This window comes from Centroberyx affinis, unplaced genomic scaffold, assembly GCF_046629955.1.
Source record: "Centroberyx affinis isolate AG114_WGS23_722 - 3 ecotype Tasmania unplaced genomic scaffold, CSIRO-AGI_Caff_v1 ptg000563l_1, whole genome shotgun sequence".
In the NCBI taxonomy this organism is placed as follows: Eukaryota; Metazoa; Chordata; class Actinopteri; order Beryciformes; family Berycidae; genus Centroberyx; species Centroberyx affinis.
In genome coordinates this window covers 95340-122992 of record NW_027279206.1, presented here as the reverse complement: position 1 = coordinate 122992, position 27653 = coordinate 95340, and the positions used below count along the sequence as shown (strand labels likewise).

The window sequence follows — 27653 nt, the reverse complement described above, 5'->3', positions numbered from 1 at the left end:
GAGGGAAGTTCAGTTTGTTTACATCGCGGGAGAGAAAGGTTAGTTAATCTGAAGACACGGCAAAGATGAACGAGTATAGTTAAGTCTCTGCTCTGTAGAGATTCTGGTTTGATGGTTGGACGTCGTATTTACAGGTAGTTGACGTTTAAAGCAGCTTGATATGCCTGTTGAGTGATAAGCCTGCTAACAAGCTAACTAACAGCTGAAACAGCTTCTTGCAAATGAGGAAAAAGATGATGATGTGGCCCCAGTTCACTTTAGTTTATTTATGGAGTGTTTAACAAGAGGTTGACATACAGTAATTAACACTCAGCAACATGAGGTTGTTTGGTATCTGTAACTTTTATTGACAGATAATTTGTCACCATGTGTAACGGCACTGGAGCACAGGAAACACTGTCATCCTGTGGTGTGGTTTAGTTATTGCACCGCGTGTCTCGAGTAAACTGTGGCGTGGGGATGGTCAGGTAAAAAGATGCTCTTAACAGCTGTAATTGCCACAAAGGGATGTGTGTGTGTGTGTGTGTGTGTGTGTGTGTGTGTGTGTGTGTGTGTTCTTGTATCATGAGACAGGAGGGTGTTCTCAAACTCCTGCTGCTCCAGACTCTAGACCAAGGGAGGTTTCAATGTAAAGGCAACAGCTTTTCAAGTGAGAGGAAAATACCAAAATTAATGACAGATTCTCACAACTGGACATGTGTATGATGCTGTGTTTTAGGGTTAAAATTATGACGAGTTGCATCATTACATTTTGCCTTTAATTTGGTTACACTAAACTAAATTGTTCTATTCATAATTGTTGATACAGGCGTAAGCATTAGCCTTACTGAGTCTAGTTCTACCCAGATATAACATACTGGAGCACACGGCAGTAGATTTGTAGAAAGTGATGTTTAACTGATTTGATTATTCTGATATAACGTCAACAATCTCGTAATTGGAACGGCAAACTCCCCCTTACCCAAAGTCCACAAGCTTAGTTTAACAAATCTTCAAAGATAATATTTGACCAGTCACATCTCGTTCCTGCTCCAAAATGTGTTTGGCCAACACCTGAGTTTGTGTGTGTGTGTGTGTGTGTGTGTGTGTGTGTGTGTATGCGGGAGCATGTATGTGGTTGTGTGCCCCTGTGTGTGCGTTTACAACTCTGTCTGTATACTTGTGTGCATGTGTGCACGTGTAATCGTGTGTGTGTGTGTGATAGAGAGAGTGTGTATGTGACTGCTACTTGGGTATTCAGCATGCAGTAGTTCTGTTCCACCTCTGCTGTACTGAAAACTGAGCTCCCAACACAAGTCAACAAGAGGCGTTTGTTCCTAATTTGGTTGGGCTTTTTTTCCTCCCCTAAAACGAGTATTTATATATTCACATCAGCGAGCCATAGGGGCTTTCCAGCAGAGATGATGGCAAGACATTAAACAAGTGGTCTGTAACGAGGTGATCGTAAAATACAACCCTGTGGTGTCCCACACAGACCTGTCATTATGGCTAAAAACAACAAATACACACACACACACACACACACACAATTCTCAGCCTCTATACAGACACAAAACACATCCTCACACACCCTCGTGAGTTGGCCCCCCACTCTTTTCTCCTCATCATCATAAAAAGTGAAGAATGCACTGTTTATTTCTCAGTAGGCCTTGATGAGAGTGTGTTGAGAAGGCTTGATTCCCCCAAGCAAGGTTATGATAGTAGTGCTTATCATAACCAGCTTAACCCACTTTGCTTTAATCTACATCCATTTATTTCTGCTCTCTTATAGAAATTACGAAAATAGGGTGATGATGACAGATTTAGTGGTTCCACTGGGCCACACATACAGGCATTGCCTATATAGTGTAGTCTAAAGATGGGACCCTTCAATAACTGTTGCCCCTATAGCTTCCAAAGCTGTCCTATTAGTAAGCTAATGTTGCATGGTAACAATTACCAATACTGTCAGTGGACAGTTCTGACAAACGAAACGAAACCGGACAAGCAAGCTTGTCTTTATTGTAGTCACACAACACACCACAACACTTGCATGCAGCGACCACACTCACACACACACATGCTGTCAACGGTGGTCGGTGAAATTCAGTCTCTGCTTTTAACCCATCCAAGACATGTCCTTCCTCCGGGGGGCAGCCAGGAGCAGTGGGCAGCTTTACAGTACAGCGCCCGGGGACCAACTTCTGTCATTGTCATTGCTGGTCAGGCGATGATCTTCTGCATGTTTTTTTTTTTTAGTGGGGGTCCTTACTGATGTTATATGGAGGAAACCCCATGTGAGCACAGGGAGAACATGCAAACTCCACACAGAAAGGCCCCTTTTTCACGAGATAGCCCACCTGGGCACTAGGCACGGAAGGCATGGGGAGAACATACCCCCAGTGCCAACAGCGACCCAGGCGGGAATCGAATCCAGGACCTTCTTGCTGTGAGGCGACAGCGCTACCACTGCGCCACCGTGCCACATCCACATAATTACTTGCAACAAATTTTAGCTTATTACCAAAAAGTAAAGATAGAATTATTGGAAGTGTAAAATCTTTCAGGCACATCAATGATGTAACTGTCTGTAGAGATATGGCTTTGGTTTAGCACAATATTTGTTTCTGTGTATTCCCTGAGTTTTGACAATGATTGTTTTTCTCACCTGGGATCTCTCTTAGCTCCTAGGTAAGTTCACCTGGACCCGGTACAAATCCCAGCAGCCTCATCATGTCTCAGCTGCAGCCACTGATCCAGCCGCAGGCAGAGCCCCTGCTGGATGTCCAGGAGATGCAGTTCTGGCTGGAGAAAGCGGTGGCTTGGGGCCAGGCTGACAGCCCAGACACCCAAAAAGACACCTGCCTGTACCTCAGCAGACTGAGGGCTTTCCTCCAGCTCCTCCTCACACACATCAACAAGATGGTGAGCGGACATAGTGAAATTAAATGAACATGAAGTCTATCCTCTTACCTCACAGCCACTGTCTTCTTACCTTCCTCACAATGAAAGAGAAGCTCTGAGATTTGAGTCCTCTGAACTATTTTGAACCATTTTGAACAACTTCCATTCTTGACAGGTTTGGGTAATCCTGGTTCTGCAGTATATCCATCTCTCCCAGATGCTCTAATGACATGGTCCATATCCACTAAAAGGCCCATTCTCCAGGCTGTAAACACTCTACCTAATCCAACTAATTAGGCCAGTTAATCAATTAGGCTGATCAGCCAAATGGCCCTCTGATTAATGAAGCACTAAGCTACTGCAAACACCAGCAAGCCTAGTACACACACACACAAACATGCACACGCTCGCTCTCTCTCCAAGCCAGGGCATGAACAGTAAGTCCAGCGTTGGTAGGGTCGTATTAACAGAGGCTGCTCTGTGCTGTGCAGAGGCCATGTGTGTCTGGTTGGCAGCGCTACAATGTTGAGTTAGCCAGGTAATAGCCGCATTGGGACCTCCAGCGCTAACCTAATGTATCCCCGTATCAAGTCCAGAAAATTTGGGAAGGGGGCAGAGGACAGGAGGGGTGCTGGACTCTGAGATTCCAGTGTTAAAATGGCCGTGCCTCCTTCAACCGCCTCTTGCTCCTCTCCAGATGCCTTCGCTCTCTCTCTCTCTCTCTTTTTTTTTTTTTTTACTATTTTTCTCTCACATTTCTCTCCTTCATAAAATACTCTCTCTTCCTCCTGTAAGAAGTCTTTGTTTTTGTTTGACTTGGTTCGACTGCTCATGCATGTTTTAATTTGTGATTCTCCTCAGTCCATATGTTTTACTGTAACAAATTAGTGATGGTTAGTATCAGTTTTAGAGTGTCTCTTCCTCTGTCGTACTCTCTCTACTTTGACAACTTGCCATATATTTTTATAGATTGAGCATTGACAGTCAGTTTCTCTCTCTTTCTGTTTCTCTGTCTGTTAGCATCGATCTGGGTGTACGTCATCCAGAGGTGTCAGTATGTGTAGGATGATGGAGGGGATAGAAAGAAAGTGAGAGAGAAAAGAGGGTATCGCTTAATTGGAGTGAAATCCTTTTTACTGGCAGTGGGCTCATAAAAGAGCAGCTGAGGATAGCCTGCTTCTTGGCAACATTTTGCATCCTTTGATGACTTAACGACTTTATTGTGGCTTTAGCCCAAAGATGAAAAATATTCTCAGTTAATATTAATTTCCTGGTTTACACTGGGTTAGCAACCTCAGATTAGTTTGTGTGCGGAAGGTTTCTATCCCAACAGTGCCCTTCTCATAAACCATGTGCTTGTGTGTATGTGTGTGCATATATACTTGCACCCGCAATTCATATGAAATTATGTGTCAGACCTCATGTTGCACAGCTATTACAGATATAGTCATTGTAGAAGTCCACATTTTTTTTTACATGGTTGCTACACTAATGATACAGTATTACTTCACTCCCCAGAGGAATTGATTGGAAAGTCCTGCAGCACTAATGTCAGATGGATGCAGGATGTGGGGAGTTCTACAATGGATTCTAGTGTATTTATACAATCACCACAATCACTTTATTTATTATTAATAATAGTCACTACTCTGATTTTAGCTCAGTCATGTCAGGGACAAAAGTTGTTTCTTCACTGTTCTCCTCATCCTTGGGCTGGCAATGTCTTCTATAAACTTCTCCCATTACCCCCCTGGCCACCACATAATCAGTCGCTTCTGTCTGAGTCGTCTGTCCCAAATCAAGACTAGATACATGCTCTCATAGTTCAGCTTTTTATTAGGGACAATGTTAGTATCCAGACAAGGCTTTGATGGTAATTTGGCACTGGTAGTCAGTGATAATTATTTTCTGTTGTGATGGCTCATTCTTATGGGCCTATACTGCAATTTTCAATAGCCACAAAGCGTCGTAAAATCCTCATTGTAAATGAACATTCCTTCTTAGTTACATCACACACACACGCACATATACACACACAACCTTTGCCATGTGTTGTAAGATTGATCGGAAGGCAGAGTGTTAGGGTTTTGTTCCAGACAGTGTTGATGGTGTTGGCGGGGGGGGGAGTAACATGTTGAAGTGATGCATAGAGGGGCCATTTAGAGAAACTCTACTTGGCCTATTACCATTCTGCTTCCCATTATTGATGATCTCATCCACATGGATGAGTCAAGTTAGTCTCTCAAAGCCTTAACTTGTCTCCAGGGGATTGTGTGCAATGGGGACACTGAAAGCACCCAAACATTACCTGGCAGGCATTATAATAATAAAAAAAATAATAATGATAACATTTTTATTATGTAGGACTTATTAGTTTACAAAGTTGCTTCTGTTACAGGAAGGCATAAAAACAACAAGGTTCATATTTGTTTTTTTGCTGTATAATTGTTTCTGGTGAAAAGATCATAAAGCCAATGTTGATGCATAGCAAGGCCTAGTTTTAATCATTCCTTTCTTTCCTTTCTTCTTCTCACCTTCCCTTGTACCCTTCCTCCTTTCTTCTTTCCTTACATCCCTTCCTTCCTTCCTTACATCCCTTCCTTTACTCGCTTATCCACACCTTCCTTCAATTATTCAGTCCTCTGACCCAATTTACTTTTCTCGGTACAAACTCACTGGACAGTAGAAAGATATCAGGAAGATTTCACACTTTTTTTAATTGGCAAATTCTAAACAGATGGTCTTGGCTCAAGGGGTCGTTGATGCCTTGTAAGAGTTTCTCATGGCTGCCTATCACATCCTGCCCTCCTGACACCACAGCCCCCTGCACTGTCTGTACATGGCAATGAAACAGCCAGAATCTTCTTTGTTTCAGCAACAGCACACTGCTTCAATTAAAACTGGCATATGTCAGATTTTAGATTGGGTGTGGGCTTCTCCTGCTGTGATGTAGAATTTAATTGGCTCAGAGGTGAAACGTTTGATGTAATCTGTTGTTATGGGCTGAATAATGAATGAAAAAAAAAGGGATTGGAAGCACCTTACTTGTGCAATGTCAAAATATTGATTTTGAACATGCAGAATATTCAGAATTTTTATAGGCTATATATGTTCACCTGCTCATTATGTGCTTTTGAAGCTTTAATAAATATTTTGACGTTTCACAAGTAAGGTGCTTCCAATTAGGGCTGAAAGATATGGGCAAAAATGAGTGATTATTTGACAGAATGTTGCAATTGCGATTTAAACTGCGATTCATATCATCACAAGTTTTTCTTGTCATAAATGTTTTAGAACTTGGTTAAATAAAAGTGAGTTTGTTAAAAAAAAAAATAAAATAAATAGATGTCGGTGTGCAGGATTTACTGAATTTGAGTATGATGAAAGGTTTTCACCAATGTTGCATGTAATTCATGGACCAAGGATTACCCAGAGCACTAAAACACCTTGTTTAGAAATCCATTTTGGACTCTTAAGCAATTAATTGCAGCCTCTGTGAACTGGAAATTGCAAAAGTTCATATTGTGTTTTCTATTTTTTTCTGATTAATTGTTAAGCTCTACCAATCCCTTTATTTTGATTATATCCTGACCTGTACCACATTGGAAGCCCACTGTTTTTTACTTACTAATAAATGAACATAAACATTAACATAAACATGATGCATGCGCAAACACACGTGCATGAGCACACACGCGTGTTCAGACACACGTGTAAATTTATTGCAGCCCCGAATACAACCTAATCCTAGCTAAGTAATACCTCACCCCTTTGATCTGTTTTCTGTATGTCCCACTGCAGTCATCATAATGTAAAACATGATGTGGTCTGTGTTGACGTGTTAAACCCAGAAAAGCAATAAGGTGCAACACCAACAATGTTGCGCACCTGTGTATATGGAGTTAAGGCTGAAGTACTTGTGTCTGGTCTTTGTCTCAAATCTGGTCTCCAGGCTGTATTTTGAAAGTCTTTGTCCAGTGCTCAGACAGTTGTATCAGTCTCCAACTTGTCTTGGGTGTTTGTGTGTTAGGTGTTATAATTCTGCCTTGGACCAACACAAATAATCCCAAGGAATTTTGTGACAAACACAATATGATTTCTTTCTGATTAATGTCTTGGTTCTGCTGAATTAACAATGCTGAGTGGTATTGCCAGTTTTGAAACTCACCTTCTGTGTGGTATTGGTCTTGAATAATAAGACTTGCGACTTGCTCCAGTCTCTGTTTTGACATGGACAAGATCCTTCTTTGAACTGTTTTAATGTTGACTCGCACTCAGCTAGACCCAGTCTTAGTTTTTCATTGATTTCAACGGGTTGGCCTTCACTAGACTATTCAAACCTATCCAAAACCTTCACCCCAACACTTTACAAATCAAGGTCATCTAGGGGAATTCAATATTTTCAACTCTGAAATGTATGGAAAATCTGGATGACTTATGTGCATACAATGTCCTCTCCTAGCTTGAAGCCTTCCTGGAGTTTTTAATTGGCTGTGGGGTGAAATGAATCACATGGTCTGTTGTTGTGAGCTGGATAAACACGCGCAGACACACACATACTAAAACCCTTACAGTTATAGCACCCTCAACCAGAGCCCTGTTCTGCGCTGTGTTCTGTTCAGTGTATCTCTCACTGTTGCCACCATGGTGGGAATTTTGACGTGACATTGTATGACTAAAAAATAAAATACGGGAAACAAGGTGATATATGAGCAACATACTGCACACCTGTGGATGTGTCTGTTATTGAACTCAGTAACCTCTATCATTAAATGGACTAGGTCATTCTGTGCATCTAATGATGTTAGGTGTTATGACACAGGTTTGCTAAGTTTGAAGGATAAATAATAGGATAAGGCACCAGTTGAGGCCTGTTTAAACATCTGTGATAAAGTGAAATCATGAAAGCGATTTTTTTTTTTGTATTGGCTCTACATCTGTCATGCTCGAGTCTCATTATATGCCAGAGGATGAAAACATATTACTGTATGTGTCTTCTGTTCAGAGAACTAGCGCACGTATTGTTAAGTGTATACTCCAAGCTAGGTATTTTCAGGAGGTATTTTCAAAATGAAATACAAATACAGTATTAAATTCATCAAATTCTTTCTCCTGTGTCTGAATATCTCTGTCCTGTCCCTTAGAGCTCCACAGCGGAGACCATGAGGAGGCTGCCCTTCCTAGGCCAGTTCCTGGGCCGGATCTGCTGGAACCCTTATGTCACTGCTGATGGTGAGTACACACTCTGGACACCTTTCACTTTTCATTGCCAGCAGGGATCAGTGGATGGACCAGGCCACAGGGATGGCAGCCTCTTGGAGGTCATGCAGTCTTCAGTGCTCCCATAATGGCAGGAGTAATGTTGATGCTTAGATAGTTCATCAACCAGTAGTCTGCCATGTTTTTACCTTGGTCTACTCCACACCGAAACTGAATGTATCAACGGCTGCTCTGATTCACATGTTTCCATTATTGTTTTTTTGATTTTCCATGATGAAGATATCAGTGTGTAATTGTGTTACACAGTGTTGTGTTGTGTTGTGTTGTGCTATCCAGCTGCAAGCAGCAGGCTGTTGTTCCAGAGTCTGTGGAGTCTGTACTCAGAGCATCCGAGCAATGCTGTGGAGAGGAAGGCCAACCAGTGGATACGGGTATGGACTGGAGATTCTACATCTCTGTTATTATACCTCTAAGGGTGCAATGATTCATGGGCAGCATGAATGGAGGCAGATCAGAGCTGGCAATTTTGCCTTTACAGGGTTAAGGTTTAGGAAATGAGATGCACATGTATCATGACTTTAACATATTAGTTTTAGTACCACCTTCAATCCCTCTGTCAATCACTTCATTACTACATGTAACTGGGCATTATCAGTACAGCCATTGATCACTCCTAGTCACCATTCATCACATTGGTAGTACAGTAACATGTGAACAGTGTACAGTAACGGTGAAAGAGCGAGGGAGCAGAGTTTTTTGTATGATTCCCTACGTATTATTGTGGAATCAAGCCGCGGGATTGCCCACTTCTGAACATTCCCTTATTGCTATTTTCTTTTCCACTCACTTGTCGTTTGCTTTTCCTCATAATCCTTAGCCTTTCAATCTGTTTGCTGTTATGTGCTAATTAGATCTGAACAGTCTTGACATACAGATTGACTACTACTCCCAGAAAGAATCCTTCTTTAACTCCCTTTGGGCTGTTGGGAGATTTTCTGTCTAATTTATTTTTAATAAGACTTCTCTCGCCAACACTCTGTCTCTCTTCTTCAGTGGGACATTGATGATTAATGGGTTAGATTAGGTCTCTAAAGTTAGTCTAAGCCTTTGTGCACAAAACTGTAAAACATGTTTTGAAAAGCAAATTAAAATTGACTGTTTCAGTGCCACTTGTCACCAGAGAACAGATGAAAGGCTCAGCCTTTATATTACGGTTAGTCAACCCTGATTACTATGTGACTTTACTGTGTTTTTAAGACACACAGAAAAGAGGGAAAGAGAAAGGAGAGAAGAAAAGATTCAGGGATTTTCAACTTTCAGAGGGTTCACACAGATGGCTTATGATAAACAATGTGGAACCTTCACATTTTTGCCAGATTAACTGTGTGTTTGTATTCTTTTGATTAATTTCTCATCTAATAAAACGTCTTGCTAATTAAAACAGTGCCTTTAAAGTAAACCTTGAATTTGCCAGATGGTCTTTGACCTATAAGAGGGGAAGTGGAGTGCATGTGTGCGTGGTAGTGTATAATATATATATATATATATATATATGTGTGTGTGCATATGTGCATGCATATATAAGTGCTTGTGTATGTGTGTTAGCATGTGGGGGCATGCTGGGGTGAAGGGATGGTGTGTAGAGTTACATTACTTTCTCACATAACAGCGAGCCTTGCTCAGGATGAGATTATGTGGGCAGTCTCTTTTATTATGTGCCTGCGCCAGAGAACAGACGTGTGAATAAAGGTTGTTGAAGAGATGCAGTAAAGGTGCTCCAGTGACTGTGTAGCGGTAATCCTTTGTAAGAGATGTAATTATTTAATAATCTGTTCTGTTTTGATGACTCTTACTCCGACATCAATTGTATTGATCCTTGATGATCTATCCAAACTGGCGTAGGTTCATGCTGTACTTTCACTATTGTATAAAAGTAGTTATTTGTAGCTCAGTGGTTAAAGTATAGCACTGACTCTGCCAGAGTTAGGGGTTCACTGGGGCCACTCATACTAAAAATGTATGCACTCATTAGACTGCAAAGCAAGGCACTGGATGAAAGTGTCCAAATAGCAAAAGCAAAAACACATAACCGACTCTTCAACTTCTCCTCATTCTCCTTTTCCTCTTCCTTATCCTCTACTGAAGCTTCCACTTCCCACAAATGACAGGAATGGCGGGAAGCGCAAAAAAACCCTATTCACCACAGCTCAGCCTGTCTGGGAGAGCGGGGCAGATGGTTTTAGGCCAGAGATGGTCTGTCTCTGTGTCTCTCTGTGTGTCTGTGTTGTGTTGTGCTGCCTGTCCTGGAATGCAGAATGCAGCCTGTTTTCTGTTAGCCCTGTCTGATCTGACTCCCCAGCATTGTTGTCTCGCTGCCTCCGTAATGGGCTGATGGTCTGGTGTTAAGTGGTACCTAAATACCGTGTTTGTGTGTGTGTTTGTGCATGCGCTTGCATATGTTTTGTGTGTTTGTGTGCAAAGGCTTTTGTGTGTGTTTTGCTGCTATATACTGTTAACAGCCATGTCGTTTTTTCCCCCTGTAATTATGATAGATGTGGAGAGAATCTTGCCGCTTCTTCATCTCATCCCTTCACCCCTCCCGTCGTCTCTCTGTCCCTCCTCTCCACATCTGAGTCCTCTCACTGTGTTTGATGAGTGCTGGGTACAGCCACATAGCTGAAGGCAGTGCGAGTTTTAGTCTTTAGATCAATCGGTCTGTTTCTCTACATCCTGTACTAGTAAGGAGACCACACAGTGCCACAGTAACATGGCATGATCTTTGAGGAGATGACAGATAAGTAAAGCATGAGTGTAATATTAGAGGGCCGGATGACAGTGGGTTTGATAGCTTCATCTTTGATGTGTATCTTTAGTGACTCACATAGAGTGAACTGCAGGTAGGCCTGGGAGCTGTGACTGCTTTCCAGTCTTAGAACATCTTTTTCCTCAGTCTCTCTTCTCATGTTGGCTGCAGCTCACAAAGTTTTACTTGGAGATAAAAGTGTCTTTGGCAGAATAATACTCCACCTTTGTCTGTCTGATTCTCCTTATGTGTGGTCTCACTTTTAATGGCCCAACTGACTGACATTATTGTTTATATTTCTTCTTTTTCATTTAATCTTAGACAATTTCACTGGAATGTAAAAATTATAGTACTGTCATGTCATTTGGACTAAATAACTGAAGAGGTTTGCAGTCAAAAAGTAAGATGAATGCTTCATATTTCATTTTAATTCAGGAAGAACATAATTCACATACAGTACTCTATGATTAGGCATTAGGCCATCAACAGTGATATGTGTCGGCGCACCAGTTCTGAGTGCAATTGGCTCTGTAAGCTTCATTATTGTGCATTATCGTCCTAACATTTCTGCTCTCCCTTTCCCTCATTTCATCTTTCCCCTGTTTGTCTCTGCCATTTTGACCGTCTGAGGCTATACTTGAGTCTTTCATTGGTTTTGGGAGAATTCGATCATGGCTTAGTAATTGTTAACAGCAGTCAGAGGCACCCATCAAAACCAGCCCAAGTCCTTGCCTCGTGCATTTTTCTACATCCTCTGTTTTAATTTTAGATTTATGGAGGGATAATTCTTATGCCAGCAGCATGTCCAAGCCCCCAAAAACCAGCTCGGTTGCTGTTTTCAAGGAGAGAAAGATGACTTTTGACCTAAAGTATTTGCCATCCATCTATCCATTTGCCCTTCATCCCATTCCTCTGGTGACCACACCCTTTTTTCCCCTCTGAAATCCAACCATTGCATTGCGTTCCATTCTCTCTCTGCCATTCCCTCTAACCAGTCTTCCTTCCCTCTCTCTTTCTCTGCTCCCCAGCCCCACTGTGCCTCCTTACCCAGGGTGGGATAAGTGTGAGTGGTTTTGTATGTACTCGATGTGCAGGGTTTGAGGGAGCTCAGATGGTAGTGATTGGGGTTGTTGTGAGAGACTATGTGGAGGGTAAGCATCTTAGCGTGCTGTAGGGCCTGGCCAAAGAAACCACACAGCTCCACCACCAGCACTGCAGCACTCCTCGGCTAGGGGTTTTGGTTTCCGCCTTCTCTTCTTGTTTTCCCGTCTTTGCTCTCTTTCCACATATTCAGCCTCTCTCTCTCTCTTTCTCTCTCTTTCTCTCTCTCTCTCTGTCACCTCTATTGCTCTCAATCTCTTTCTCTCTCCCTCTCTTGCTCTACATCCCAATCTCTTTTTTGGTTGGAAGTTGGAAAGGGATTACACTTTTTATTTTTTTTAGTCTACTCTTAGTGGTGTGGATGTTTCTGTGTTTTTGGTTCATTGGAGTTGTAAAAACAGATGTGTGCTGAAGATGTGAGGCCTTGGCTCGTTCTGTTGGATCACACTTTCCAACTTTGTACCAGTAGATCAACTTGGCTGAATAGAGAAGACTTTGTTTCTAAGCTTTAAATCAGTCGTTGATTCAAAGGCATAGGTCTTTTGGTTTTCATCACTACTCTGAGTGAATCCTGATGAAGGCAATGTTTGCCAAACATTGGTTTTAATATCATAGGAGTTTAGAGCTCTGTGTGGCATCTTTTTCATTTTTAAGAAGGCTCACATTTAAAGCAATACAACGGTTCTCAACCCTTCTTGTACCATGGAATGAGCTAATGTTTTCCTTTCTTTACGTGTTCCTAAATTGTAAAAAAAACAATCGCTATCAAACAAAGATTTTGCCTAACTTTATTGAAATCTAATGAACTCAGCCCATGGTAAGACTTTTTGCACCTGGAAGTCCTTTGAAATTTTTACATTCAAATGAGAACCACTCTTGTAACGTTAGGCCTAGCAATGACTTATGAATCTCATGCTCAGTCTCTTTGTTCGTGCATTGTGACTAGTAATTCCCAGAATCAGCTGAGTTTATTGGTCTAGTTTATCAGTGTATGATGAGGCCCCTTCTGAAATATGCTTGTTAAAACACCAAGGCCCCCCCGTAATGAAGAATGTTCATTTTTGAAGTTGCTCATATGCTGTCCATACATTCTCACTCTTGTGATCATTGGAATGCCTTTTCTCCACTCATGTGGTTCAAATGATGTGATGCCAGAGTCATCCTATATTCCAGTAACTCATTAGCTTTGATGGTATAGATTATGGGGTTTAGCACAGTGTGTCAGTGTCTTGTCAATGTCTTTAGATGTACACATAAAGCACCAATAATCTGCTGCACATTGTTGCTCATCTCCCTACAGAAAGTATTGTGTCAGCTTGCTACAGAAGAAGACGATACTACAACACAGGCATTAGTGAAACACATGGGTGTACCGCCAAAAGAGTACCATCTCAAAATCCTGAGGAAGGTATTGACTCGCTTTTGACCACTCTGTGTATTCTTTTCAATTTGTCACTGTTGATTTTGGTCTGCATTGATACATGTATATTTGTGTAGGTATGTGTGCCACTTGTCCTCTTCCCTCCTTTTCAGATGGTGGCATTGCTGTTGGAAAAGATTGGAAAGGGCTGCAGTTATCTGGTCAACTCAAATCAGAGGTAAAGAGAAGGCCAATCTCTCCAGAGAATATTTGTCCACTGCAGCTTCAGTATAGATGAAGTCACGCTACCAGCATTATAGATAGTGTGCAGAGTAACTATATGCTCTCAAAGAACAAATGTTGATTTTTTTGTTTTAGCTAAAAACACATAAATTGCATTTTGATGGAAAGCAATTTTAGAGCACTGGGGAGCTGTGGAATCCAATCTTTGCAAGCCATTGAAATGGTGATCTGATTTTATCCTTGTTAGCCATAAAGCGAATGACTCTGTACAGGTGTTCATGTGGCAGCGTTCTGGCTGCATCCGAAGCCTGTGTTCCCCTGGTCACTTATCCCGAGGCTGCTCCTCTCATTGGAGCATTGCTACAGCGGCCGGTGACTTGTGTGAGGGCGGCTCTTAGCCAAGACTTCCTGGATGCTGTAAGCGCCGCCTACTCCAGGTAGGGGAACATGGGGGACTCAACACCTGTTAGTCCATAACATGAGTTTTCACTCACTACAAACTACAAAGTTGCATCTGAACATGTGAACCAACATGTGGATTGAATAGATCCAGTAGGATATGAATGGTTTTTTTTTTAATCCCAGCCAGCGCTTGTCCTTGGAGGAGCAGGCAGTAGTGTCTCTGTGGTGTCATAGCCTGCCCAGCCTGGAGGGGGCAGCGCTCAGTCTGCTGGAGTCTGTTCTCACCAACACGGGGTCTACACCACACAACTTTGAGCAGCAACTAACTCAGTCAATGCTGGTGGGTAATTTTTGTGTCAGACCTCTGTAAAATCACAATTTGAAAAGGATTCAATCATGTATTTCTGGGATAGATTTCATCAGGTTCACCAAACAAATTGCCCCAAAAGTCTAATTTCTGTCCATCATGAATCTATAGTTGGCAGACTGAAGTGACTCAGAATCTGAATCAGAATCTGATCTGAAGTAAGTTTTCACAGTACAAGGAATTTGCTTTGGTATGGAGGTGCAGTATTTCAAGTATTTCAGTTTATAGGCTAAATGACCAATGTCTGGTTTGTCATATACCAGTTTTCCAAAACGTGGTGCCTGGGACTCTAGATATGTAGTTTAAATCAACTACATTTTAACTCTCCATCAACAGCTATTTTGGTGGTATCTCACAAGCTATTATGGGACAAAAGTAGTTGATGGTAGCTGTGTCAAAAAAGCAGAACACTATCAGAATAGGGACATCTGATTTGCATCAGATCTGAATTAGTGATCTGACCATAGAGTGTATGAGGTGGATGAAAAATCCCAAACGCCCACTTGTGAAACTGTTGGGTAACTGATGATGGCCTCAGTTTAGCTTTGCAGTCAGAGTTGCACTGAATTGATATGTAGACTGTTGTGCCATTGCACTGTAAGGTTTACTGCATTTTTAACTGCTGCACAAATTGGCAGCTTTTAAGACTGTTGCTGAATTGGCAAGGTTTTACCACAATTAAATGGTTTGGTTTAAACCTAACTCAATTTATATAGTTTGACTCATCTGCCCCGAATTATAGTGCCTCACATCAGAAATCACTGCGCACTCCACAGACGTTTAGCTGGACTTTGAACTGCTTTGTAAACTGTGAAACCAAACAGTTTCAATGTATTGCCTCCTCATTTTATTATGAGTTACAGAGTTGTTCTGTTTTCATATGCATAGTTCTTGGAAAATTTCCATTACTTTTTTGATGGATCTTTATTGACTGTTTTTGCCTGGCTAACTCACACCATTTGGCTTTGCTCTGCATGCATCTCACATCATTTGGCTAGCTCTAAACGGCATCTCACATCATTTGGCCAGTGCTACACAGTCTTTACCGTGCTGAATAAGTACTGAACTCTCTGTTACATGAGTTCTTGGCCATTCCTCACTTCATATAACTTAAGATACTGACTGGTCCAAAAATTCAGAAATGATAGTTGATTCATTGATTGTTATGGCCAGTTTTTGAAGGCCTCATTATTACATTGCAAACGAAAAATAACAACAGTACGCTGTTCTTTGACATGGCTACCGGAGGCTACTTTTTTATCCTATAATAACTTTGACCATTCTAGACAAATCAGTGCAAGCACTGTAAGAGAAGTACAATCTGTCAAAAGATAATGTTCATGTATAGTATAGCAAGATCTGTCACTGAAACCAGACATTTCAAGACAATTATAGGCAAAACTTTGAGAATAGATGTATCTTCTTGCAACAATCGAACAATATTTACAATCTCGACCTATTTGCAGGATAAGCATGGGGCCGATTAAAGGAGAATGAGTTAAGAATAAAGTTTGTTTTAGCCTAAATCTGTGCTCACTAATACCTTGGTATACAGTTGTGAATGGCATCCTTTTTACCCCAATCACTAAATGCATTCCCTTTGGTAGCTATAGATGTTTGAGAAAATTTGATGGGAAGCAAGAATTTACCTGCACACCTTGCCCCATGTTAAATTTAAACCATCCACTGGGTTACAAGGTAGGAAAAGTTTGTCAGTTGTGTCACTCCTGTTTTCCCACAGTGATGGTCCGCTTGAGCTGCGTCATGCTGTGTACATACTGGCTAGCAATGTACGCTTTTTGAGATTAGGAACCGTACTCAATGATTTAGATAGATTGGAACACACTGTATGGTATACATACATACGACTTGCTAACGCTGCATGTACAGGACTATGCCCACCCGCTGATTAGACTTGATTCCATCATCTTGAGTTTCTGCGAGCTGGTAATCAGGTATGCATGTTGGAAAGAACCATACATAGAAGTTTTGTAAACAACTGAGTCAGTTCTCAGTCGTGTGTGTGTCTGTGTGTGTTTGACAGTCCATGACCAGCTGTTTATATCTCTCTACCGTCATGGATCTATTTGTTTACTCTCTCTGATCCATCTCTGATTGGCCTCTGTTATTATCACCTTGTTAGTACACACACGCACACACACAAACACACACACACACACTCACACACACACACACACACCATGCCTTGTTTGTGAAATTACATCTGGTTCAGTGTGTCTGTCGTTAAGAGGGTGGGAGGCATACGTTTAGGTTTCATTTAGCCCTCAGGTTTGTTTGGATCTCAGATGTGTGTTTATATATGTGTGTATGTGTGTGTCTGTGTGTGTGTTTCTGTTGGCGTGCATGAGGGTAAGGGCAAAAATGACAGGCGTAGGAGCTGACTGGCTTGCCTCTCTTTTCGCCTCCCTCTTGCTCAGTTGTTTAAACTGCAATCAAAAATGGGAAACGTGAAATTAGGCTCACATTCCTCTTTTGGGCTTGTTCCCCCCCTGTGATCCAGCGAGACGCAGGTCCAATAACAATAAACACTCACTTCCTGGGCCTGACTGCCAAAAACAGGATGTTTGCTGCGTGCTGTAATTGACCCTCCTTGAAGTGTTAGTGGTAAGGTATGGAGGAGGATGCTAAAAAACCCATCTGTTTTCACTAGGGGAAACCATGACGGTTCACACACATGCATGCACATGGGCATACTACCCACATAGGCAGATGCACAGCAACGTATATAAACATACGCTGACATATTATAGATGCTTACACAAAGTCTTGCACACACAGACGCGTACACGCAAAGCCTTTCGTGTTTGATGTTGCCACATGCCATTTGCTGTCCTGAGAGGACCAAAAAGGAACAGACAGGAAAATTATGTGTTTTTTAGACTGAGGATGGAAAGCTCTTGATTTTGGGAATGTTGTAATGACACCATAGTAACACTTGAGGGGGCTGTTTGCTCTCACTGACTTCACTATGACTGTAGTTGGTTTTGTACTGTGGCACTTTCTCAACTGTGTAGTTATAAGCTGGATGGAAAATGCCCCCTAGTGCCCCTGATGACTGGTACATATTCAGCATTAAAATTAGATTTGAAGCAAATTGATATGTATTAATGTCCAACTATTACAGTACAAAGTTTGCTACGTGTTAAACTGCCGAAGAAAAAGCTTTTGAGACCTGTGGAGAGTTGGCTGTGAAGCACATCAATTAAATGGAATAGCTTGTTCATGTGTGGATGGGGGGGTGAGGGGGTTGGAGCTTTCCTCTCTTAATCTTTTTACGACCATGTAATACTGCAAGATTAAAGGCTGTAGGGTAAGCCTACATGTGCTCCTCCTATAGTGAGCCTTATATCCCTCTCAGTCTGAAAGAGGAAGAGAGTGCAGGTGAGCAGGAGGATAATTAAGGTTGTTGGGTCTAGAAGATGTATGGGTATGAACATGGAGAGGGAGGCATGCAAAGTGCAGCTGTTAAATGTTTGCGGAGGGGCGTTTTTGAATGTGTAAATGTAAAACACATGATGTGCCTGCATTAGGCAGCGATGAGAGAGTGGGTGAGTGTGGGTGTGTGTGTGTGAGGGAAGGATGGACAGAGTTGTAAAGTATGATGAGTAAACTAAAGGGGAAAGACAATGTAAGAACATGGAAAAACAGGCCTCCCTTTGACAGGGAGGTTTGTAGACGATACAACAGTGACACCCAGTGGTTGTTATTTTGGGTAAATGCTTGTGTATTTCTGGTTAGACTAGTTAAAAGGGAAGTAGAGATGGGTACAAAATTACCAGGTCCCAACATATGGGTACCACCCAGCAGCATGCCTTTACAAAATTTTTAATGTGTGTTTTTGTGTGTTCCAGCCTAAAGCCTGTGCTCAGCACTGCTCAGTATTCTTGGTTGTGAACGACATCTTAAGGTGAGTGGTAGTGTGTTCTAGGTTGATGTGGTGCTGAAGTGTGTGTGAGTGTGTTTGTGTGTGTCTTGGCTGATGTGGCAGTATTAGCCTGTTGAGATGTGTATGTCTGTGTCTGTGTTTGTGTGTATTTGTCTGCAAGTTCAGGTAAATTGTGTTTGTGTCCAACAGGTCCCTCCTGAAGCAAGCAGAAGGGAATAAGTGTGTGTTGTCTCTTATCCAAACCTTCACCAGCTGTTTCCTCAGGGAACTGGCACTGCTGCAGCCTCAGGTAGGCCTGGGCTTCTCAACCTGGGGGTCAGAACTCACCAAAATGTCACAAAATGATTTTAGGAAGTTTTAAGCTGATTTAAAAAATATGGGGAACAAAATCTGACATAAAAATATATGTGAAAAATCTTTGCACTTAATATTTTTCTTGTGAAATAATGAATTCAATTGTTGTATGCACCTATAATTAATCAAGTATTGTGTGGAGAGAGACAAAGAAAATCCTTTTTTGGTGTCACAGTTCACCACTCTGCATTCTTTTGCCTGCGTTAGGTGTTTCCAGTAGGCGTCCTTTGTTATTAGGAGACGAAAGATAAAAATGTTAAAGGCCAGTGCTGTCCTGCTGAATCTGCATGAAAGCTCTTACATCCCATGAGAGGTGGACTGCTAAGCCTTAGCTCCTTAGCTTAATTTTCCATGTGAACGTTCTGGGAACACAGGAACAGTTGTTAGATGTGTTATCAGGAAGGTGTGGCTCTAATGCCTCACGTTTGATAACTTTGGTGATCTAGGAATTGAAACCTATTCTACTGATGTACTCATTGTAAGTCATGGATGATAAGAACATCACCACCTCTGCCAGTGTAAATGTACATGCAATTCAAATCTGTTTACAGCAGATGACCAGTGGTTCTCATGTTGTGTCCCCTGAAAATGAAAGGATAGTTACTTGTGATCCCCAGGCTTGGATGTGCACACACAGAATGGTGAATCATGACCCCACAATACCTTGTGGGGTCATTTTCTTTGTCTCTCTCCACACAATACTTGATTAATTATAGGAGCATACAACAATTGAATTCATTATTTCACAAGAAAAATATTAAGTGCAAAGATTTTTCACGTATATTTTTATGTCAGATTTTGTTCCCCATATTTTTTTAAATCAGCTTAAAACTTCCTAAAATCATTTTGTGACATTTTGGTGACATTTTACCCTTTTCAGGCAACATCACTTTACATTTCACAAATATTATCACATGATCTCCAGAAGAGACCCTTCTCCCAAAGATTAGAACACCTACCACAGACTTAAACTTCTGCATCATAGACAGATAGAAATGCAAATTGTTTTTAAATTATCGTTTTTGCAAGTAATAGCATCATGCAAATGAATCGTCGCCGTGTCGTCGCGTGCTGTTGTAGAGCCGTCGCCCTGACTTGGCACTATGATGGCATGTGCACTTTCAACGCTCTCAACCTCTCCTCAGCCTCTCAGCCCTCAGCCCCCACAGATCCTCAGATATATATGAGCCTGTTACTGTATAGGGGACCTCCATCATCCATCAGCACATCCTGTAGGACTCTAGAGAATTAGGGGCACATACTCTCTGCCTATACTGTCAAAAGGCCAGAAAACAAACGTGTCATTATGTAGGTGTGACGATTATATGTCTATATTATACACTAGTGTAAATATACATTATATTTTCAAGTTGTGACATGCATTAACCACTAGATGGCAGTGGTACAGTATATTTACAGTAGACTCAATTTTATTGGCTGTATTCACGCTGCACTAAACGCTACCTATTACACGCTACATTACACATTAGCGCACGCTATATCACTGTTATATAGCCTCCCAGTCAAAATGTTGTTTTTCAGACTTGCAATACAGAGTAATGTATGAGCTTTTTTTTGTCAGTTTTCTCACTTGTTAAATGTGTTTTGTTGAACAGAATGAGTTCAGCAAAGGTATGATTTAACGCTCAGTGAAATCTGTGCTTTGTTTTGTTTCAGAAAGGTGTATCCTTGAAGGCCTTCTTCCCAAACACACCTCAGAATCTACTGGTTCCTCTGTTGACCCAGCCGTCAGGTGAGTGTGTGTGTCCACGCGTGCACAATGCACAGAAGCTATCCTTTAACTGTGTGTAAACAAAGCCGTCCTGCAGGAGAATGAATGGATTCTTGTACTCCACCAATCAATTATAGTTAGTTAACATCCGTTCGTGTTTGAAGTCAAATGTAAAGGTCGATATGATGTGGAACGAAAGTGAAGCTTACATATTCTGATAATGTCTTAAGAGTCATTACTCACATAAGATCTATACTGAAGTTTTATGAGTTACCTGTTTATATGAGCTGCCTTAGTGTGCACTACCTAAACCATTGATCATGTTAAACAACCTTTTTTATCTGCTTAATCTGGAACTGATACTATCCAAACTGAACGTGTATTGACAATATTTGTGTATGGGAATCTTTGTCATTGGAGAGATGGTAGGTGGAGAGATGGTAGGTGAGTGCAAGAGCCCAGCAGAGCAGTGCTTATCAGTGTGTGCCCAGACTAGCCTGTAGGCAGGAGTGATTTACATGAATGGGGCCATTTAGGGACACACTGGAGCCCAGCCAGAACTCAGAGTTAATTATTACTGTGTGCGTGATGAAGGGCTATTTTTCACTGGGGACTGAATAGAAATGGTACAGTGAGAACTAGAAGATTTGAGGTTTTATCATAATTTGTGCTCCTTCTGAAGAGTTGTAAATTAAGACTTGCACTTGGGGTTACTCCACATCCTAAATAACATTGTTTATACCATCGCTTGGGAGAATACGTGTTTCTGATTGGCTGGAGGGTGTCCATTAAAGTAATTTAATATGCAGTATTGATTTGTATTTCCCTTTGAAAAGTAGTAAATTCAGACTTTTATTTGGGATATTTGCCATCCCGGATAACGTTGAATAGATGGCTGGCTTTGAATTGTGTGGATGGTGATTGATTGGGAAAATGCAAATTTGTGCAAGAGTAAGTCAATATGTCTCTACATTTCAATCTGTCCTTCCAGAGATGCCTCAGGAGGCTTGGAAAGATCATCTGAACTGGCTCAGCGGCTCCCTACAGAGACTGACCGAGGAGGAAGAGGAGGAAGATGAAGACGGAGGCACCAGGTGAGAGTGAGAAAGAAACAGAGAGAGAATGTGTTAATGTGTGTCTGCTTCTGTCATCCTGCTGAATGCCTGTGTGGTGTTCTCATTTCCATTAGCTGCTGTTGAGGGGGTGGTTAGTCAGATATTTTCCCCATGCATCACAGCGGAGAGGTCCTGGTGCGCGGCGTGGCTCCTCCAAGCGCTCATTAGAGGCTATTAGCCTGGGAAAGAGAGAGCTGCAGAGAAAATCAGTGTTGGAGAGCATAGAGAGAGAAAGACTGGGAAAAGGAATGCAGAAGAGGAGGGAGAACCAGGGAGGGGTTGGACAGAGGAAAAAAGATACCATATTAAAAAGAAAGAGAGAAGCGGGAGAGAGGATGGCAATGACTGGATGTTTTTGGAGAAAAAGAGGTTAGGGGACGCAGATAAAAAGAGGAAGATTGAGTGAGAGAGGCGGAAAGAGAGAAGTGGTTGATGGCCCAGGGATGGAGACGGCTGACTTGATACCCTCCAGCTGCGGTTTTTAACAGGGCCCATTATCCCCACCGCCGCTCCATTCTGGAGCTCCATGCAAAATTCCCAAAACATTGTTCTGAGCCAGCGGTGGGAAAGTAGTGTGCTGTGTTGCTCCGAGCGGAGATGCAGCTGCCAGGGCCTTCAGAGGGGTGCTGTTAAAATTGGGGAGCCAAGGGGAAAGAGTGGAGATGGGGAGAGGGGAGCTCTAATGATGGTATTAGGGAAATTTGATAGAGATCCTTATCCCTCTTCTAACTTCTAGTCATGGCCTAGCTGTTGCAGCTGTCTGGCTGTCAGGCTTCTTTCACTCTGTTGCTGCTCTCTCTCTGTCCATATCCCACTCTGTCTTTCAATCTTGCTTACTTTTTTACCTTTCACAGTAGCAATCCATTGCACTCACTCATGTGCTCTCTCTCCCTCTCTTTCTCTCCCTGCATTATTCTTAGTCACTCTCTTCCTTTCACACTGTCCCACTTTCTGTGCCCTGCCATCTCATACTCCTTTCTGCCATCTCTGAGTTCCAGGCAAATATGGCCAGATCATGCAGCATTATGGAGATTGAACTATTCTAAATGTAAATGGGCATGGATTGAGGCCAAGTTCTCTTAACCAGGCAAATTTGGTAACAACTTGGGTGTAAATAATTGGGTTGACAATTGGCAATTCTTTTTTACAGCAGTGGCTTGGGGCATTCGTTGGAGAAGGAGAAGATTGTATTCATTCACACAAACCTAGGAACCACTTGGCTGGTGGGGGTTAAGTGCGGGGCTATACCTTGATTAACCAAATTAGATCAACTAAATTATCTTAGGCTATAGATATAGAAGGATTGTTGTATTGTTAGCCTTATGGAATTGGCTAGAGTTCAATGTACTGCTTTGGTTTCAAGCCACTGATGTGTAGCAACTTAAATATAAAATGTCATTGATAATATATGCTATGAAGCATTTTTTAATTACAGTCTGTGCAGCGTGTGCACATTTAATTAGGTTCTCTGGCCTGCTGTGGTGTCATGTGTCCATCCACTTCCACCTGCAGCGTTGTGTAAACAACCAGCACCACAGAAAAATCCTTCCGGTCCTGTGAATCCCATGGGAGCCCAGTGTTGAGGCAGCCTTCTACCTGTAGCGTTGAGTGTTCTTTCTCCTCCCGTCCTGCAGGGGGCAGTGTGTTGTGTTTGAGGCCTGGTTCCTGCTGGTTCAGTGTGCCCACTGGGTGCAGGTGGCTGTCCAGCTGTTGGTGATGGCAGGGCCTGAGGACTGTGGCCCGCTGCTGTGGCTGCTGACCTTCTACCACCACCCCACCAACAGGGGGCACCACAGGACACAACAGCTGGTAGGAATTCAACAGGAGACAAGCAATTCTTTGGTTCGCCTCTGTTCTCCGACTTATGATGCATTTTTTGTGGTTGAAACTTATATCAACCCATTTATATTCGTACGAACAATAGAGGTACAATAATTTGTAATTGATTGATGTCATAGCAGAGATGCTCTTCCACAGTCTTAAGACTTTTAAATCCATACCCAATAGGAGTGACTGTAGCCTTCAAGTAAAGGAGTTCACACTGGGCTTCAGCCCAACTGCTATGTGACATAATAAATGGGCAAAATTTCCACTAAGTGTAAGTGGACAATTTGGCCAACAATGATGACCACAGTTGTTTTTGTTTTCCATAACAATGTCATTCCTTATATTTATATTCCTTAAACCTTGTCCAATCCCAATTCACAATACATTTTTCTCACCTCTGCCACCTTCAAAGTTGTCAATGTGTCATTGTAATGAAATTCAGAGGAGCGGAGCCATGCCAAAATGCTTAGTGTGTAGAGGGCCAAGAATACAGTGCATGGTTCTGCAGAACGTGAACTATCAGGATAATGTAAGGCCTTGAAAATTTGATTTCTTCCTCGGGGAGTGAACCTCATCCAATTCACCTCTGATGGATTTATGTAGCTGAGCCTTCACCTGTATTATTTGTCTGAAACTTTGTTCCCATCCAATGTGAGCTCACCCCACTTTTAGCATCTTTACATTTGGAACCTTTTAGTTTCAGAATTGATTTTAAGATTTTACTTATTTTATTAATGATGTTGTTGTTGTTGCTGTTCTGGCATTAGACAGCCTGCTCTACTTAAGCAAACAGTAAATAACAACATTGTATTTATAAGCTGATGTTTGGAAGTCTTTCAGTGAGACAGATGTGTCAGTTTATTTCTGTATCTATACAGCATGTACAGTATCATAACATGACAACATGACGGTGTGGATGGTCTATATCATTTGCCCTGGGCAGGCTTGTCCTTGCTGAAAGCTACCGAATAGACACAGAGAGAAAGATGAATAACACATTAAAGGATTAATTATGGATGACCCCTATCTGAGAGAGAGAGAGAGTGAGAGAGAGACAGAGACTGAGACAAAGAGAGAGAAATACAGATCAGGGAGGGGAGAGAGGTGAAAGGGGTGATGTAGTATTGATTTCTCTGTGAGTGTGTCTGGCCAGCTGGCCTGAGTTTCATCTCTCTGTCTCCTGTTTGTCCGCCTCCTCTCATAATCCTAGGAGACTCACTGTCTTCACCGCCATCTAGCCCATTACAGTCCAAGACCCAAGGCTGTCCTGCTCCATCTTTTGCGAATTACTAATTTATTGATTTTTATTTTCAGTAAAGCATAAAGTGATACAGCTTCATTCCACTGTGGTCCACAAATAGAAATCACTTTTTGTCTGATGACCATAAAATTACACGTCACCTTCGCTTCCAGGTGAATGCCAAGGAGGCATGGGACTGCCTAAGGTCCCTCTTCCTGCTCTTAGCTCCTCCTCTTCCTCCTGACCGCCTGCAGTCATTGTTTGAGCTCCTGTCCCCCCGCCCGCAGCAGCCATGCCTGGCTCCACTATTGGTCCTCAGCCTCTTGGTCAACTTTGCTGTTTTCTCCCAAAAATCACTGAGTGAACCAACGGAGATTTTATGGACGGTGAGGAAATTATCCTAGTTCCTTCCTGAGTCTGAGATATACATAAAATATCCATCAAAGTGAAAAGTGAAATTAAAATGAAAGAAAATTAAATGATCACCCACATTGCTTTTAGGATTTTCTTTTCATTTGGAAAGAATGGCTTTTTAGATCCAAAATAATTGCATTTTTAAATAATTTGCTCAAGGAGTGCACAAACCTTTACGCATACTTGTACTGTTAAAGGTTTCTTCAAAGAGTGGCTTTGTCATGTGTAAAATCTTTGTGTGTGTGTGTGTGTGTGTGTGTGTGTGTGTGTGTCAGTCCAGGTGGTGGAGCGGTCTGGTCTGGTTGGTGAAGCAGCGTGTGTTCTCAGTTCAGTGGAGCTCAGACTAAACGGAGGAAGCTGCTCATCAAGCGACGCTAACAGAGTTCAGCTCAGGATCAAGGCTCTTCAAAACATACTGACACATACGCATATGGAGCCCTGCTGAGAACCACACACACACACACACACACACACATATACTCAGACAGGTGAGATTGCACACACACACTCATTCATGTGCATAAACACACAGCAGTGAGTTCATCCTTGGCTGAGGGCTTTTTCGGGCACGTTTGCAGAATAACAAATAGCCACGCTCTTGTAGCCATGCAGCGCTACAACGACAAGACTCTGAACAGTGTGTCAAAACAGCAGAGCAAGGACAGATTATGTGGAGAGGCTACAGTTGTACTCACACACACATGCTCACACAACTGCAGGGCCCACAAGGACGCCTCGGCGGTGACAGATCACACTGCAAGGAAGCTGCAGCTCATAAAACGTGTCAAAGCCCTCCCACTCATATAATTGTCTCGCAGTATAAATTCTTCACGCTACACACACTGACTGGGAGACATTTAGGTTGGGAAGGAAGGAAAACCAAAGGCCAGCTGTGTTTGTACAGTTACTGTTTGTGTTAAAATACTGTTGTATGAACAACAAACACATTGGATAATGAAATGTGATGTCATTTCTTTCTGTATGTGAACATATTCTAGTGTTTTATTATTTATAAAGTTGAAGAATGTATCTCTGCCCCATGTCTTTTATCATTCATTGTAAGAACATTGTAACATTTAAGATTAACACTTAAGTCTAATATTTAAGAATACCTGCTTCGACTTCTACATACCTAGTTCATGACACATTTATTGTCAACAATTGAGTAGATTTACACCCACACTAAAAAGAAAACAAAAAAATAAATAAATAAATAAAAAAAATATATGATATTTCGTGGATCAATTTTGGTAGCATTCAGTATCATTGAGATTTCGTTTTAAATTCAATACATATGTTATTAGACCATGTGATTTGTTGTCTTTTTTTTCATCCTTTAAGGGAAAAAGTGGCCTGAAGTTGGTTCTGAACGTTGGTCTTGCCACCTCCTGCCATCCCCATTCAAGGAACGTTGTTGAGGTCAGACCGATATAGATCTTTTTAAAGCTGCGACCAGCAGCTCTATAGCGTGCTGTGTCGGTTGGTCGGTCGGTCGGTCGGTCCCCAAAAATTTCCCCATGCGTGTATGCATACGTGTACGTGGTCGCAGCTATTGTGAATTTGCACTTGTTTTAAAATAAGATACATTATTTGGTCTTTTATTACCATAACGTTCACCGAAAATCAAGGGAGAGTGTTGTGACTGATTAATTGATCCTTCAGTCAGTTTTACACGTGATGACAGATGGGCGGAGCTGAGCACTGCTATCTGTGTGTGGTGTCCATGTTTTACTGAGGACAGAATTGTGGCAGGTTGGCCGTTCAGGAAGGGCCTTTCCCAGGACTGATGTCACCTTTCCAACAAGAGAAGACCATTGGTTTGATAAAACATAAATGGCCTGACAATGATCTTGATGACTCTTCCTAGGAAATGCCCTCCAAATCTGGACCACCCAGCCTGGAGACAGTCACGGTTAGCAGACCATGAGTCCTCCACACCTGTCTCTGATCTGTTAATCTCATATGTACTTCATTACTCATTAGGAATGCTGAATATCTACTGTATCCTTCCAGTCTAGGAACGTCTGATTGCAAAAGTAAACTTTAATTTAGGTCAGTTGACTTGCCCCTGGCCATATTCACCACCAAGCATTTGTTTGAGTTGTCCCTTGTGATCTGACCACAGTGGAATGACGAAGCTTTATTCTATAAATTCATATCTGTCACTGGATATTCTGGACAGCACACAGCAACACAGTGGGCAGACCGTTTGTGCTTCACTCTTGTCTGTCCTCACATATGTAAGAAGTGTAACATCACATAGGATAATCCTGTTTGTAAGAAGTGTAACATAACACAGGATAAGACTGTTTGTCCAAGGGCCTCTTTTATACAGAAATCTTGCATCAGTATTCTGCATGTGGCATAAAGCATAGCAAAATATGACTATAGCCTTGGGTTTCATATGAGAAACGCGTTTGAATTTCATTCTCGACTTGATTTTAAATATCTTTATGAATAAATGGTGCATGCGGCGCATATTTCACTCATTGAATATGATATTTCTACTGAGTTGCAGATAAAATCCAAGAATATGAGTGAGGCACTTGCTGATGTTCAGTGCACACGCAAGCCATTTCAATACCGCCTGTGTCTGGATAAAAACGCATCGTGTGGACAGCTTCATCAAACCGCTGGATTTTGTCCCTTTATCAGAAGATTGAATTTTGTCACAGCCCAGGGAAG

The 27653-nt window shown here is 41.9% G+C and overlaps 1 protein-coding gene across 3 annotated transcripts; it reads left to right on the top strand.

Annotated features, from left to right (window-relative positions):
- On the top strand, window positions 1–26320 carry fancc (FA complementation group C). 3 transcript variants are annotated; one of them, XM_071518327.1, is made up of 16 exons: window positions 26–134; window positions 2664–2904; window positions 8028–8115; window positions 8440–8534; window positions 13308–13415; window positions 13541–13605; window positions 13883–14047; window positions 14196–14352; window positions 18252–18307; window positions 18476–18575; window positions 20318–20393; window positions 21364–21466; window positions 23122–23296; window positions 24728–24940; window positions 25249–25456; window positions 26310–26320. In XM_071518327.1, the coding sequence occupies exons 2-15, from the start codon at window positions 2713–2715 to the stop codon at window positions 25411–25413; spliced, it is 1758 nt and encodes a 585-aa protein (XP_071374428.1). In that variant the 5' UTR covers window positions 26–134; window positions 2664–2712; the 3' UTR covers window positions 25414–25456; window positions 26310–26320. The 3 variants fall into 3 exon arrangements, with proteins under 3 accessions (XP_071374427.1, XP_071374428.1, XP_071374426.1); XM_071518326.1 differs by lacking the exon at window positions 26310–26320 and having other exon boundaries at window positions 1–38; window positions 25249–26000; XM_071518325.1 differs by lacking the exon at window positions 26310–26320 and having other exon boundaries at window positions 25249–26000.
- Window positions 26321–27653: the final 1333 nt, after the last annotated feature.